This window comes from Belonocnema kinseyi, chromosome 6 (genome assembly GCF_010883055.1).
Source record: "Belonocnema kinseyi isolate 2016_QV_RU_SX_M_011 chromosome 6, B_treatae_v1, whole genome shotgun sequence".
Classification (NCBI taxonomy): domain Eukaryota; kingdom Metazoa; phylum Arthropoda; class Insecta; order Hymenoptera; family Cynipidae; genus Belonocnema; species Belonocnema kinseyi.
Window position 1 is genome coordinate 36,810,152 of NC_046662.1, and position 15,145 is coordinate 36,825,296.

Sequence of the window (15,145 nt, forward strand, 5' to 3'; positions counted from 1 at the left end):
ATAATTAAATTTCCAACTACGAATTTAAATTTTTAAATTAAATTAATGTTTGACAACAGAAAAGGAAAAAAAGTTCAATTTTCAACGAATTAGATGAACTATCTACCAAAAAATACGAGTTTTCAACAACAACAAAAAACAGTAATTTTTAACAAAACAAAAAAAAAGATTATTAACCGAATAGTTAAATTGTAAACATAAAATTTGATTTTTCACAAAAGTATTGAATTTTCAATCTAAGAAATGAATTTTTATTCAAGAAAATTAATTTTCAATAAAAAAAATTATTTTTTTACCATAAAAGATCAATTTCCAAACAAATCGTTCAATTTTCGGTTAAAGAAAAACACATTAATTTTCCACAAAAAAATTTAATTTTCTACTTAATAGTTGAATTTTGTATCAAATTAGTTAAATTTTCAAACAAAAAATGACTTTTACACAAAATGATTGAATTTTCTATCAAAAATATAAATTTTTGACTAATGAAATCAATTTTTTTTTTTAAATTATTTTTTACAGTAAAAGATGAATTTGCATCAAATTAAGTAATTTTTCAACTTAGCAGTTTCATTTCTAACTAAAAATAGACATTTTCAACCAAATAATTACATTTTCAGTTAAAGAAAAACATATAAATTTTCAAGAAAAAAGTAAATTGTCAACCAAAGGGTTGAATTTCAAAAAAGTATACTTTTTCACGAAATTATATAATTTACTATCTAAAACGTCAATGTTCAACCAAAGAAATTAATTTTCTGCCCAAAGAAGACGAATTTTCAATAAAACGCAATAATTTTAACAACAAAAGATTGTTATCAACCGAATAGTTGAATTTTGCATCAAAGTGTAGTTGAATTTTCTACCATGAAAGAAGACTTTTCAAAAAGAAAACATTTATTTTCAACAAAAAAGTTTATGTTCAACAAAATACTTCAATTTTGTACTAAAATATCTGAATTTTCAATTAAAAAAATGGGGTTTTCAGAAAATTATTTTTGTTTAAATCTAAAACATGAATTTTTAACCAAGGAAATTAATTTTTATGGAAAAAATTAATTTCTTGCCTTTAAAGATGAATTTGCAACAAACTAAATAAATTTCCTACCAAGCAGTTTAATTAATTTAATTCATTCTTTAGTTCATTCGCAACCAAATAGTTTAATTTTGTACCAAAGTAGTTGAAATTTCAACAATAAAATTACTTCCTAACAAAATTATTGAATTTTCCTCCTAAACATAAACTCTCAATCAAAAAGATTAATTTTCTACCAAAAAATACAAATTTTTAACAATTAAGTAATTAAGTAAGATTAAAATTTAGTAAAATAAAAAGTACTTGAATTTTCAACAAGAAAAATTATTTAGTTTCAATTAAAAAACTTTTTTAATGAAAGACTAGTTTTTAGATACTAGTACAGTTTTAAACAAATACATAAATTTTCATATAAAAAAGATTAATTTTCAAGCAAAAATTAAATCGTTATATTTTCAATTAAACAAATTAATTCGTACAAAAAAAACGATTTTTCAATCAAAAGGATAAATTTTCAAGCAATAAAATTAATTTTCTACCAAAGAATACAATTTTGGAACAAATACTTAAATGGTCAACCAAAAATTTACATTTCCAATCAGGTAATTAAATTTTTAACCAAAAAAAATTTTTGGAAATAAAAAAATTATTTTTCTACTGAAAACGACGAATTTTTAATATAATACAGAAATTGTCGACAAAGCAACTACATTTTTAACTGATATATTTTAAACCAAATCTTTGAATTTTTAAATGAAAAGGATACATTTTCCATCAAATATTTATGAGTTAAATTTTCAGTTAAATCATTCATTTTCAACAAAAAAAAAAGAGTTTTCAAATAAATAGTTACATTTTCAACTAAAAAGATAAATTTTCAACTAAAACAATATATATTTAACTGGAAAAGTTCAATTTTCAGTTAAAAAAATTAAATTTTGAACCAAAAAGCAACGATCTTTTAACAAAATAATTGATTTTTCAAGCAGAGATATCAATTTTTAATCACATTGACAAATTTTAAGATAAAAGATTTACTTTAAAAAAAAAGGTTGACATATCTGCGAAGAAATTAATTTTTATCCAAAAAGTGTGATTTTTCAACGAAACATGTTACTTTTTAACCAAATTGTTTAACTTGCATCAAAGTAGATTAAATTAAAAACAAATATTTGAATTCACAACATCAACAAAAACAATTGTCAACAAAATGTTAAGATTTTCAACTAAAATTATAAATTTCCAATCAAGAAGATTAATTTTCTGCTAAAAAAGACAAATTTTTATCAAAATACATGAATTTTCAAATAAAAATATAAACTTTGAACTGAAAAAAGAATAACAGTTGGAAAATTATATTTTTTTTATAGAAATTCAACTTTGTGGAAGAATAACGTACACTTTTTTTAATTCATATTTTCGGGTTGGAAATTTGACTGCGTTGTGAAAGAATTAATCTTTTCTTGATAAAAAATGAAAAATTTCTCCTTTTTTCGTTGAAAATTAATTTTTTAGTGAAAATTTCAACTTTTTACTTTAAAAGAATGTATGTTCTTGAAATTCGTGTTTAATTTATTTTATTATCAAATTAATTTAAAATTTTATATTTCTTTTGTTTGAAAACAATTTCTAATGTTAAAAATTATTTTTTCAAATTGAAAATACATTCAATTTTTGGTTGAAAATCTATCTTTTTTATTCGAAAATGTATGTATTTTCTTGAAAATTTGTCTTTTTTTTATAGAAAATTATTGTTTATGGTTTAAAATGTATCGTTTTGGTAAAAAATTAATCTTCATAGTTAAGAATTGATCTTTTTAGTTGAAAATTCTTTTTTTTTAGCGTTAAGCACTTCCACTTTTCAATTGTCGAATTTTAAATACTGATGATTATAAACTTACTTAATTCTGAAATCTTCAATTCGAAATTTTTTTTTAATCTCGTATTTTTTAATTATTAAATAGGTTTTGCAATTTTTATATTTCTATTCCATTGGAAACTTTAATTTTTACATTTTTTAAATGGAAAATATCATTTTTTCTTAATTATTTTGAATTAAAACAGAGAACTTGTTATTTTCAATCTATTTTGGAAATGGAAGAGCTTACTTTTTTATTTTTCACATTTTTGTTTTTTATTTTTTTAATTGAACGCGACATTTTTTAAATAATTTTTATAGAATTACAGCAGCGAAATTTTTATTTTAAATCTTTTTTCTGAATGAAAATATGGCAATTTTTTCTTTTTAACAGTTTTATTAAGTTGGAATGGAGGAAATTTTATTTTTCAATTTTTTCTTATCCGTAAGAGGGACATTTTTTATTTCTAATACTTTTATATAGTTGGGAAAGATAAAATTTTTTGTTTTAATTCTTTCTGAATTGGAAGAACATTTTTTTATTCATAATTTTTGTTTTGTGGGTTCGCAGAGAAAAAATTTTGGTATTTATTTTTTTCTCTGACCTTTTTTGTTTTTACTACTTTTATTAAGTTTGAGAGTGAAACTATTTTTTTTTTTTTTTAATTGGAAAGGGATAGTTTTTTTATTTCCAACATTTCTGTTTTTTCAATTTTTTTTTAATTGGACGAGGGCAATTTCTAAGATTTTTATAGCGTTACAAGAGACGAAATTTTGATTATCTATTTATTTATTTATTAAAAAATACATTTTTATTAAAAATGGAACAAGGAAATTTTACGTATTGTTAAATTGGCCGAGAGACATGTTATATTTTAAAGAATTTTACCAAGTAAAAAAATGTAGTTTTTAATATTTTATAATTTGGAAGAAAGATCATTTTCATTTTTTACATTTTTATTGAGTTTGAAGACAAGAAATTTTGGTTTTTAATTTTTTTTTAATTGGAAGAGGCCCTTTTTTTGTTTTGATTACTTTTTTTATTGGTTTTTAATTTTTTCGGAATTAGAAATTATTATTGCTAGACAATAATATTCTTATATAACAATTTTAATTTTTTTAAATATAAACTTTACAATCTTTATTGTTTTCCGTATCTACACATACAATTTATTTTTCAGTCAATTTAAATTGGAATCCATCGAACTATGATAAGATTATATTATAACATGCAATCGTGTACTATCATAGCTATTTCACTTAATTATATTGACAAATTTTTGGTTATATTAAAATAACAAAGCCATAAGACTAATTTTTTTTATTGAAAATACATATAAAGTGATAATAATATCATTTAAAAGATCGAAAAGTTAATATAAATTTGAAATTTGGCGCCATAACCTTGGAAATATATCTATGCGACCTCTGAAGGATCTTTGCGAAACCAACGATGTAGGACATAACCTTAAATGTAAACAAATGTCAAAAAATAGGGTAATTAGCAAAAACCGCAATAATAGTGAAAAAATTATTAGATTCATGTAAAAAAAATCTGTCTCAAGTTTTAAGTTCTTTCAGTGTTTATCTATAATGTGAAGAGATTATTCATCAAACTTGTGTTTCTTTTGCTTATATGATTATAGTTAGTTCGAAGATTAGAGGTTATATTTTGTGAACGAATTGGCTGCGCTTTTTGCATGAAAATCTATAGAGCGCAACAAGTTTTCCGCAATTTAAATATTTAAAATCGTACAAACAAGGATGGGATAAAAATTTGTTGAAGTGATTGTTCGGGAAATATGGAAAAATACGAAGTTTTGGGTCAAGTTGGTGAAGGTTCTTTTGGGCAAGTTTATAAAGCGAAAAAACGATCTGATGGGGATATTGTTGCTTTCAAAGTCATTAGAAAGGTAAGAAAAACAATCATTTACTTTCGCAATTATAATTTTGCGCCTAAATTTGGTAAAATTTGCTAAACTCAATTTCAAAAAGTTAACATGTGCGGAATTTTTCTGACATTAAAAAAACGGACAGCATCGAATTAACTTAAAAAAAATTGGAAGCGCTGAAAAGTATTTTAAATCATTAATATTTAATTGATTTTACTCTATAATTTTAATAAAAATGTTCACCTCGAAATTGTTAATAACATTATTTATAATGTTAGAAAATTCACCTAAAATTTTCATTGTTTTGTTCAAAGGTCAACAATTTTGTTGTAAAAAAGGCAATCCTTTTTAACTGTAAATATAACTTTTGTTGGAAATTCATTGCTGTTATTACAAATTGGAATATTTTTTTCAAATTTATCTATTTTGTTTAAAATTCATCTAGTTAATGTAAAATTAATCTTATAAGTTGAAAGTTAATTTTTTGTTTGATTTTTTTTTGTATCTGGAATAAAAATCATTTTCTCTTTTGTAATTAATTTTTTGTTAGTAAAAAATTAATTATTTTAATTAAATGTGTAAATATGACTTTTTTGTTGAAAATCTATCTCCTTTCGTTGAAAATTCAACTATTCGATTGAAAATTAATGTATTTTCTTTAAAATTCGTCTTTAAAATAAAAATCTTCCATCATTAAATTATGGACTATTAATTATTTTGTTGAAAATTTAACTACTTAGTTGAAAATGGAACTTCTTTGTTAATAATTCGCTTTTTGCTCGATAATTCATATCATTATATAAACAAAATTTTTTTTGTTTTAAAAATGTAACTATTTTGTTTGAAAATTTGTTTTTATTGTTTGAAAATTATTTATTTTTTTTTTTTAACTAAAAAATTATCTATTCCATTTTTGGTTGAAAATGTATCGTTTTTAGATACAAATTCATGTATTCTGTTAACAATTGGTTTTCAACCAAATAGTTGTAAATTCAAATTTTCCAGTTGAAAAGTCAAATATTTTATTTAAAATTCGTCTTTTTGGGTTGAAAATTATTTTTTTTTTTTTGTAAATTTATATTTTCGAGTTGAAAATTTAACTGCTTTGTTGAAATTTTAACTATTTGGTTGAAAATTTAACTTTCAGGCAAATATTTTTAAAGTTTGTAAATTCATATTTTCGAGTTGAAAAGTAGAATGTTTTATTTAAAATCCGTCTTTTTGCGTTGAAAATTTTTTTTGTTGTAAATTTATATTTTCGAGTTGAAAATTATTTTTTTTTGTTCATTTATATTTTCGAATTGAAAATTTAATTATTTTGTTGAAAATTAAACTATTTAGTTAAAAATTTAATTTTCAACCAAATAGTTTAAATATTTTTTAATTCATATTTTCGAGTTGAAAAGTCAAATATTTGATTTAAAATTCACCTTTTTGGGTTGTGAATTTTTTGTTGTTGTGAATTTATATTTTCGAGTTGAAAATTTAACTGTTTTTTGAAATTTTAATAATTTAGTTGAAACTTAATTTTTTTTAATTCATATTTTCGAAGTGATAATTCAACTTTTTCTTTGAAAATTAAATATTGTTGTCATTTTCTATTTTCGAATTGAAAATTTAATTGTTTTGTTGAAAATTAAACTATTTAGTTAAAAATTTAATTTTCAACCAAATAGTTTAAATATTTTTAAATTCATATTTTCGAGTTGAAAAGTCAAATATTTGATTTAAAATTCACCTTTCTGGGTTGTGAATTTTTTATTTTTGTGAATTTATATTTTCGAGTTGAAAATGTAACTGTTTTTTTGAAATTTTAATAATTTGGTTGAAACTTAATTTTTTTTTAAATTTATATTTTCGAATTGAAAATTCAACTTTTTTGTTTAAAATTAAACTATTTAGTGAAAAATTAATTTTTTTGTTTTTTAATTTATATTTTTGAATGAAAATTTAACTGTTTCGTTAAAAATCAAACTATTTGTAAATCCATATTTCAGAGTTGAAAATTAAACTATTTGGTTGGAAATTTAATTTTTAACTCGATAGTTTAAAAAAATTTTAATTCATATTTTCGAATTAAAAATTAAACTGTTTTGTTGAAAATTTTTTTTTTAGTAAATCCATATTTTTGAGTTGAAAATTCAACTGTTTTTTCGAAAATTAAACTATTTGGTTGAAAATTAAAATTTCAACCAAATAGTTTAAATATTTATAAATTCGTTTTTTCGGTTGAAAATTATTTTATTTTTTTTTGTAAATTTATATTTTCGTGTTGAAAATGTAAATGTTTTGTTAAAAATTCGGCTTTTTGGGTTGAAAATTAAACTATTTGATTGAAAATTAATTTTTTTTGTAAATTTATATTTTCTAATTGAAAATTTAACTTTTTTGTTTAAAATTAAACTATTTGGTTAAAAATTAATTTTTTTGTCAATTTATATTTTCGAATTAAAAATTAAACTGTTTTGTTGAAAATAAAACTATGTGGTTGAAAATTCATTTCTTTTAGTAAATCCTTATTTTCGAGTTGAAAATTTAACTGCTTGGTCGAAAATTGAACTATTTGGTTGAAAATTAAATTTTCAAGCAAATACTTGACATATTTGTAAATTTATATTTTTGAGTTGAAAAGTCAAATCTTTTATTTAAAATTCTTCTTTTTGGGTAGAAAATTATTCTTTTTTTTTGTAAATTTATATTTTCCAGTTGAAAAATTAAATGTTTTGTTAAAAATTCGGCTTTTGGGTTTGAAAATCAAACTATTTGATTGAAAATTATTTTTTTTGTTATATTATATTTTCGAATTAAAAATTTGACTTTTTAATTCAGAATTAAACTATTTAGTTAAAAATTAATTTTTTTGTTTGTTAATTTATATTTTCGAATTGAAAATTTAACTGTTTCGTTAAAAATTAAACTATTTGTAAATCCATATTTTCGAGTTGAAAATTCAACTGTTTTGTCGAAAATTAAACTATTTGTAAATTCATATTTTCGAATTGAGAAGTGAAATTTTTTATTTAAGATTCGTCCTTTTGGGTTGAAAATTTGTTGTTGTTATAAATTTATATTTTCGAGTTGAAAATTTAACTGTTTTGTTGAAATTTTAACTATTTGTTTTAAAAATTATTTTTTTATTTGTAAATTCATATTATTGAGTTTAAAATTCAAATGTTTTGTTAAAAATTCAATCTCTTGTTAAAAAATTATCTTTTTTTTTTGTTGAAATATCTAGCATTTGTTTGAAAAATAATTTATTTTGTTTAAAATTATTCGCCTTCTTTGGTAGAATTCGACTGTTTTTGGTTTCAAATAAAAAATGTATTTTGTTAAAAATTCATCTTTTTTGTAGAAAATTAATATTATTAGTTAAAAAATAATTTTCCTTCAAATACAAATACTCAGTTGAAAATCAACTTTCTTTTAATTTGTTTTTTGTTGGTAACAAATTAATTTTTTCAATTTAAAATGTAAATATTTTGCATATTTTGCTAAAAATGTATATTTTTTCGTTGAAACTTCAACTATGTATTTCACTGAAAATTCATGTATTTTCATAAAAATTCGGCCTTAAAATAAAAATCTTTTATGGTTGAATTATGAACTATTACATTTTTTGTAGAAAAATTAACTACTTAATTGAAAGTGGTAGTTATTTTTTGATTAAAAAGATAAATTTTCTACTAAAAAAGAATAAAGTGGTTTAATTTTCTATTAAGCATAGATAAATTTTCAACCAAAGATATTATTCTTCTGCCAAAAATATTGTTTTTGAGAGAGTGATTAAGTATTCAATGAAGTAGTTGAATTTTCAATAAAAACATGTGAAATTAAAAAAAAATTGAATAGTAAAATTATCATTAAAAAGATTTTTAATAAAAAAAAATTTTCAACATTTTTAATAAAATATTTTAATCTTCAACAAAGTATAGTGAAATTTTTGACCAAGAAGATTAGTTTTCTACAAAAACAAAATATTTTTTAACTAATCGGTTCAAACATTCAACCTAGTAGATGAATTTTAAACCAAAAAAGATGAATTTTCAATAAAAAAAATTGAGTAATTGGTATTTAAAATAATAGAGATTTTCAATTTAAATATCAAATACTAAATTCTTTAAATTGAAAATTCATCTTTTTTCGTTTAAAACTCAACCGATTTGTTAAAAAATACTTTTTTTGCGCGGCCTCAAAAAAATCAATAACTTTTGAACCATTCGCGAGTAATCCATTTTTGAAAAAAAATGATCAAGATATTTGATTGTTAATAACTCTGAAAAAATTAATGTTTTGCAAAAACATTTTAGGGGAGTTATTTTGATATAGAAATGAATCGAAAACTGTACAAATTGATTGAAAATAGAACTATCAACTTAAAAGTGGGACACTTGAGATATTTTGACTCATTTATTTTGTAATTTTTATGCATTTTTCTTATGGTACAGTATGGTCCCCATAGGTACTTTATCCCATAGGGACTGTGAGGCCTGTTATCACAGTTTCTTTTTTTTATACAGAGAGGACGATCAGCCAAGGAAATTAAAAGTTTGCGCCAAGAATGTAAAATACAACGCAACCTTCATCATCCAAATATCGTCCAAATGCTGGATTCTTTTGAAACTGACAATGAAGTAATTGATAAATTTAATTTTCATTTACTAATCCACCTGAAATGTAAATATGCATTTCAAAATTAAAATTAATTTTTTAGATTGTTGTTGTGACTGAATATGCGGACAAGGAACTTTATGACATTCTCGGAAAAGCCGGACGATTATCGGAAGAAAGGGCACAAGTCATAGCCTGCGATCTTGTTTCTGCACTTTATTATCTTCATTCTAACCGTGTTCTGCACAGGTTCGTGATATGAAAACTTCACTTAGTACACTCTAATTTCTAGAATAATTCGTTTAATCCGGGCGAAAATTAATTGCAGATTTTATCCTTTCTTGTTTAAAAACTACTATTTTTTCCCCCTAGTTTAAAAAAAAATTACCCTTTTTCTTGTTGTTTCGCTTAAATGTGAACGGAATTAATAAAAGCCAATTCGAAAATCTTAAAAATTAAAAAAAATATTTCAGAATTTTATTATTTGGTTGAAAATTCAACTATTTTTTTGAAAATTCATCTTTATTGGCAAAAAAATCCACCGATTTTAGGATAGTAAATTACGTTTTTTTGAATTGAAAATTCATCCTTTTTTCACAAATTCATCTATTTGGTTGGCAGGTAATTGTTTTTAATTTAAAAGACTTGTATTATATTTTTTTCAGAATTAAATATAATTATTTTGATAAAAATTCAACTATTTATTTATAATGCTGTTTTTTAAACTATTTTGCAAATGCAACTATTTGGTTAAAATCGCCTTTTTAGGTTGAAAATTCAAATATTTGATTAGAACTTCCTTTTTTCATTCTAAAATATCACTAGTAAAAATTTAATTTTTTGAAAATTTATACTTTTGGGTTGAAAATTATATTGGTGTTGTTGAAATTTCATATTTTCCGGTTAAAAATTCAACTTTTTTGTTAAAAATTCCTATTTGCAGCTTGAAAATTCAACTATTTTGTGAAAAATAAACTTTTTCGTTGAAAATTTAAATGTCGTATAGAAAATTTATGTTGTTGGTTTGAATATTTAACGATCTGGTTGATTTATTTCTTTTTCCAATTGAAAAATCTCTCTTTTTTGAAAAGCTCTTAATTTGATTGAATTTTAAGTTTTTTGCTGAAAATTTATATTTTACGATTGAAAATCAAAATGTTTTATAGAAAATTTGTATTTTTATTTTAAAATTCAACTATTTCGTTAAAAATTTTACTATTTGGTAGGAAGGGGAATTTTTTTGGTTGACAATAAACATTTTCCGGTTGAAAATTGAACCCTTTTTTAGAAAATTTATATTTTTTAACTTGGAAATTCAATTATTTGGTGGAAAATTGACATTTTCTGGTTAAAAATTCGACTATTCTGTAGAAAATTCATATTTTTATTTTAAATATTCAACTGTTTTGTAGAGAATTCAGTTTTTTGTTGAAAATTCATATTTTCCGGTTAAAAATTCAATTTTTTTTCTAGAAAATTTGTCTTTTTAGTTTAAAAATTCAACAATTTTGTTGCATTTTTTACTTTTTCATTAAAAAAATCACTCTTGTTGAAAAATCGCACAATTTGGTTAAAAATGAGGTTTTTTGTTTAAAATTTAACTGTTTTGTAGAACACTCGTTTTTCTAGATTGGAAATTAAACTATTTGGTTTCAAATTTTACGTTTTTAATATTTTTCGGTTAAAAATTCAATTTTTTTCTAGAAAATTCGTATTTTTAGTTTAGAAATTGAACTATTTTGGGTTGAAAGTGAAATTTTGTGGTTGAAAATTCATATTTTCCGATAAAAAATTCAATTTTTTTCTCAAAAATTTGCCTTTGTAGCTTCAAAATTCGAATATTTGGTTGAGATTGAAGTTTTTAGTTGAAAATTTCACTATTTGGATAAAAATTGAGTTTTTTGTTACAAAAAATATACATTTTTTAATTTCAAATTAATTTCTTTTTACAATTCAATTGTTTTATAGAAAATTTGTTTTTTTGGCTGGGAAATTAACTTTTTGGTTAAAAAATTTATATTATCTGGTTTAAAGCTCAATTTGTTGTAGAAAATTTGTCTTCTTTTTTGTCGATAATTCAACTGTTTTGTGGAAAATTCGTATTTTTAATTTAGAAATTCAACTATTTGGTTTAAAATGAAATTTTGTGGTTATTAATTAAATTATTTGGTAAAAAATTGGTATTTTTAGCTTGAAAATTCGACTGTTTGGGAGAAAATTTAGTTTTTTGTTAAAAATTCCTATTCCTGGGCTAAACATTTAACTTTTCTGTAGTAAATTCGTCTTTTTGATTTGAAAGTTTACCATTTTCATGAGATTTTTTTTCCTAATTAGAAAATCCTTTTTGGTTCAAAATTTCACTATTTAGTTAAAAATAAAGTTTTTTGTTCAAAATTTAACTGTTTTGTGGAAAATTCTTCTTTTTAGGTTCAAAATGCATCTATTTGGTTAAAAATTGTACGTTTTTGTTAAAAATTCGTCTCTTTTGCTGGAAATTTCAACTATTTGGTCGAAATTTTAACATTTGGTTGAAGATTCAACTTATTAAGAGTGTATTTATTTTAAATCATATTTTCAAGTTGAAAATGAACTTTTTTGTTGAAAATTCACATTTTTCGTTTACGAATCTAATTGTTTCATAGAAAATTCGTCTTTTTGGCTCGGAAATGAACTTTTTGATTAAAAATTAATATTATCTGGTTTAAACTTTAATTTGTTGTAGAAAAATGGTCTTGTTTGTTTGATAATTCAACTAATTGATTGAAAATAATTTTTTTGTTGGAAATTTATATTTTATGTTTAAAAATTCCATTGTTTTATAGGAAATTAGACTTTTTGCTTGGAAAATTCAAAAATTTTGTTAAAAATCAGATTTTTTGTTGAAAATTCATATTTTCCAGTTGAAAATTCAACTGTTTTGTTGAAAATTCGTATTTTTACATTATTTGGTTAATGTTTAACTATTTGGATGAAAATTCAACTATTTAGTTGAAAGTGCACATTTTCAGTTTGAAAATTCAATTTTTAGTGGAAATTTCAACAATTTGGTTTAAAATTAAGTTTCTTGTTGGAAATTCCACTGGTTTGTTGAAAATTCGTATTTTTAATTTAAAAATGCGACTATTTGGTTGAAAGTGAAATTTTATGGTTTAATTTCCTATTTTCCAGTTAAAAATTCCATTGTTTTATAAGAAATTCGAATTTTTGGTTTGAAAACTCAAAAATTTGGTTGAAAATTTATTTTTTGGTTAGAAATTTATATTATCCGTTTAAAAATTCAATTTCTTGTAAAAAATTAAACTGTTTGGTTCAAAATCAGATTTTTTGTCGAAATTTGATATTTTCCAGTTGAAAATTCAACTGTTTTGTTGAAAATACGTATTTTCACATTAAAAACTACACTATTTGGTCAAAACTTAACTATTTGAATGAAAATTCAACTGGTTGGTTGAAAGTGAAATTTTTTGTTGAAAGTTCAAATTTTCCGCTTAAAAATTCATTTTTTTGTGGAAAATTCAACAATTTGGTTGAAAATTAAGTTTTTTGTTGAAAATTAATATTTTCCAGTTGAAAATTCGTGTTTTTAATTTAGAAGTGCAACTATTTGGTTGAAAATGAAATTTCATGGTTTAAATTCCTATTTTCCGGTTAAAAATTCAATAGTTTTCTACAGAAGTTTTCCTTTTGGTTTTGAAAATTGAACTATTTGATTGAAAAGGAAAGAAAGAATGAACTTTTTTGTTGAATATTCACATTTTTTGGTTAAAAATGTAATCGTTTTGTGGAAAATTGAACTATTTAGTTGAAAATTAGGTTTTTGTTGAAAATTCACATTTTCTGGTTATTAATTGAATTGTTTTGTAAAAAATTGGTATTTTTAGCTTGAAAATTCAACTATTTGGGAGAAAACTAAGTTTTTTGTTGAAAATTTACCTATTGCGGTTGAAAATTTAATTGTTTCGTAGAAAATTCATCTTTTTGGTTCGGAAATGAACTTTTCGACTAAAAGTTTATATTATCCGGTTTAAAGCTCAATTTGTTGTAGAAAATTTTTCTTTTTTTTATCATTCAACTTAATAGTTGAAAATAATTTTTTGGTTGAAAATTTACATTTTCCGCTTAAAAATTCATTTCTTTGTGGAAAGTTTAACTATTTGGTTGAAAATTAAGTTTTTTGTGGAAGATTCGTATTTATAGTTTCATAACTCAACTATTTGGTTGAAAATGAATGAACGAATAAACTTTTTCTTGAAATTTCACATTTTCCGGTTAAAAATTCAATCGGTTTGTGGAAGATTCAATTCTTTAGTTGAAAATTAAGTTTTTTTGTTGAAAACTCACATTTTCTGGTTATTAATTAAATTATTTTGTATTAAATTGGTATTTTTAGCTTGAAATTTAAATTTTTTGTTAAAAATTGAACTGTTTTGTTGAAAGTTCGTATTTTTAATTTATAAATTCAACTATTTTGCTTAAAGTGACATTTTTTGGTTGTAAATTCATAGTTTTCGGTTAAAAATTCAAGTGTTTTCCAGAAAACTGGTCTTTTTGGTTTGAAAATTCAACTATTTGGGAGAAAATGAATTTTTTTGTTTAAAAATTCTATTCGTGGGCTAAACATTTATCTTTTATGTAGAAGATTCGTATTTTTCATTTGAAAGTTCAACAATTTCGTTGATATTTTTTTCCCAATTAGAAAATCTTTTCTGGTTGAAAATTTCACTATTTTTGTTAAAAATTAAGTTTTTTGTTCAAAATTTAAGCGGTTTGTACAAAATTTTTCATTTCAGGTTGAAAATTCATCTATTTGGTTAAAAATTACACATTTTGTTAAAAATTCGTCCCTTTTGCTTGAAAGTTCAACTATTTGGTCGAAAATTTAATATTTGGTTGAAAATTTAACTTGTTAAAAGTGTAATTTTTTTTAAATTAATATTTTCAAGTTGAAAATTAACTTTTTTTTTAAATTCACATTTTTCGTTTACGAATTTAATTGTTCCAAAGAAAATTCGTCTTTTTGGTTTCGAAATTAACTTTTTGATTAAAATTGATATTATCTGGTTTAAGTTCAATTTGTTGTAGAAAATTGGTCTTTTTTATTTGATAATTCTCCTAAATAGTTGGAAATAATTTTTTTTCTGTTGAGAATTTAAATTTTCTGGTTCAAAATCCCATTGTTTTATTAGTAATTCGAATTTGTGGTTAGAAAATTAAAAAATTTGGTTGAAAATGTACTTTTTGGTTAGAAATTTATATTATCCGTTTAAAAATTCAATTTTTTGTAAAAAATTTAACTGTTTGGTTCAAAATCAGATTTTTTGTTGAAAATTCAACTGTTTTGTTGAAAATATGTATTTTTACATTAGAAATTCATCTATTTGGTTAAAATTGAACTTTTGTTGTGGAAAATTCAACTATTTGGGAGAAAATGAATTTTTTTGTTAAAAATTCCTATTCGTGGGCTAAACATTTAACTTTTATGTAGAAAATCCGTATTTTTTATTTGAAAGTTCAACAATTTCGTTCAGATTTTTTTTCCCAATTAGTAAATCTTTTTTGATTGAAAATTTCACTATTTTTGTTAAAAATTAAGTTTTTTGTTCAAAATTTAAGTGGTTTGTAGAAATTTTTCATTTTGGATTGAAAATTCATCTATTTGGTTAAACACTACTCGTTTTTGTTAAAAATTCGTCTCTTTTGCTTAAAAGTTGAAGAATTTTGGTTTTGAATGCAACTCTGCTTCAAAATGGA

General features: G+C 21.7%; 1 protein-coding gene across 2 annotated transcripts in view; it reads left to right on the plus strand.

The window, feature by feature from the left end:
• Nucleotides 1-4,359: 4,359 nt before the first annotated feature.
• Nucleotides 4,360-15,145, plus strand: part of LOC117175157 (serine/threonine-protein kinase fused) — a 47,073-nt gene continuing 36,287 nt past the window's right edge. For both annotated transcript variants that reach the window (XM_033364751.1, XM_033364752.1), the window contains exons 1-3: nt 4,360-4,807; nt 9,304-9,417; nt 9,498-9,643. In XM_033364751.1, the coding sequence (XP_033220642.1) occupies nt 4,697-4,807; nt 9,304-9,417; nt 9,498-9,643 (371 nt within the window). In that variant the 5' untranslated portion in view covers nt 4,360-4,696. The remainder of the gene's footprint in view (nt 4,808-9,303; nt 9,418-9,497; nt 9,644-15,145) is intronic.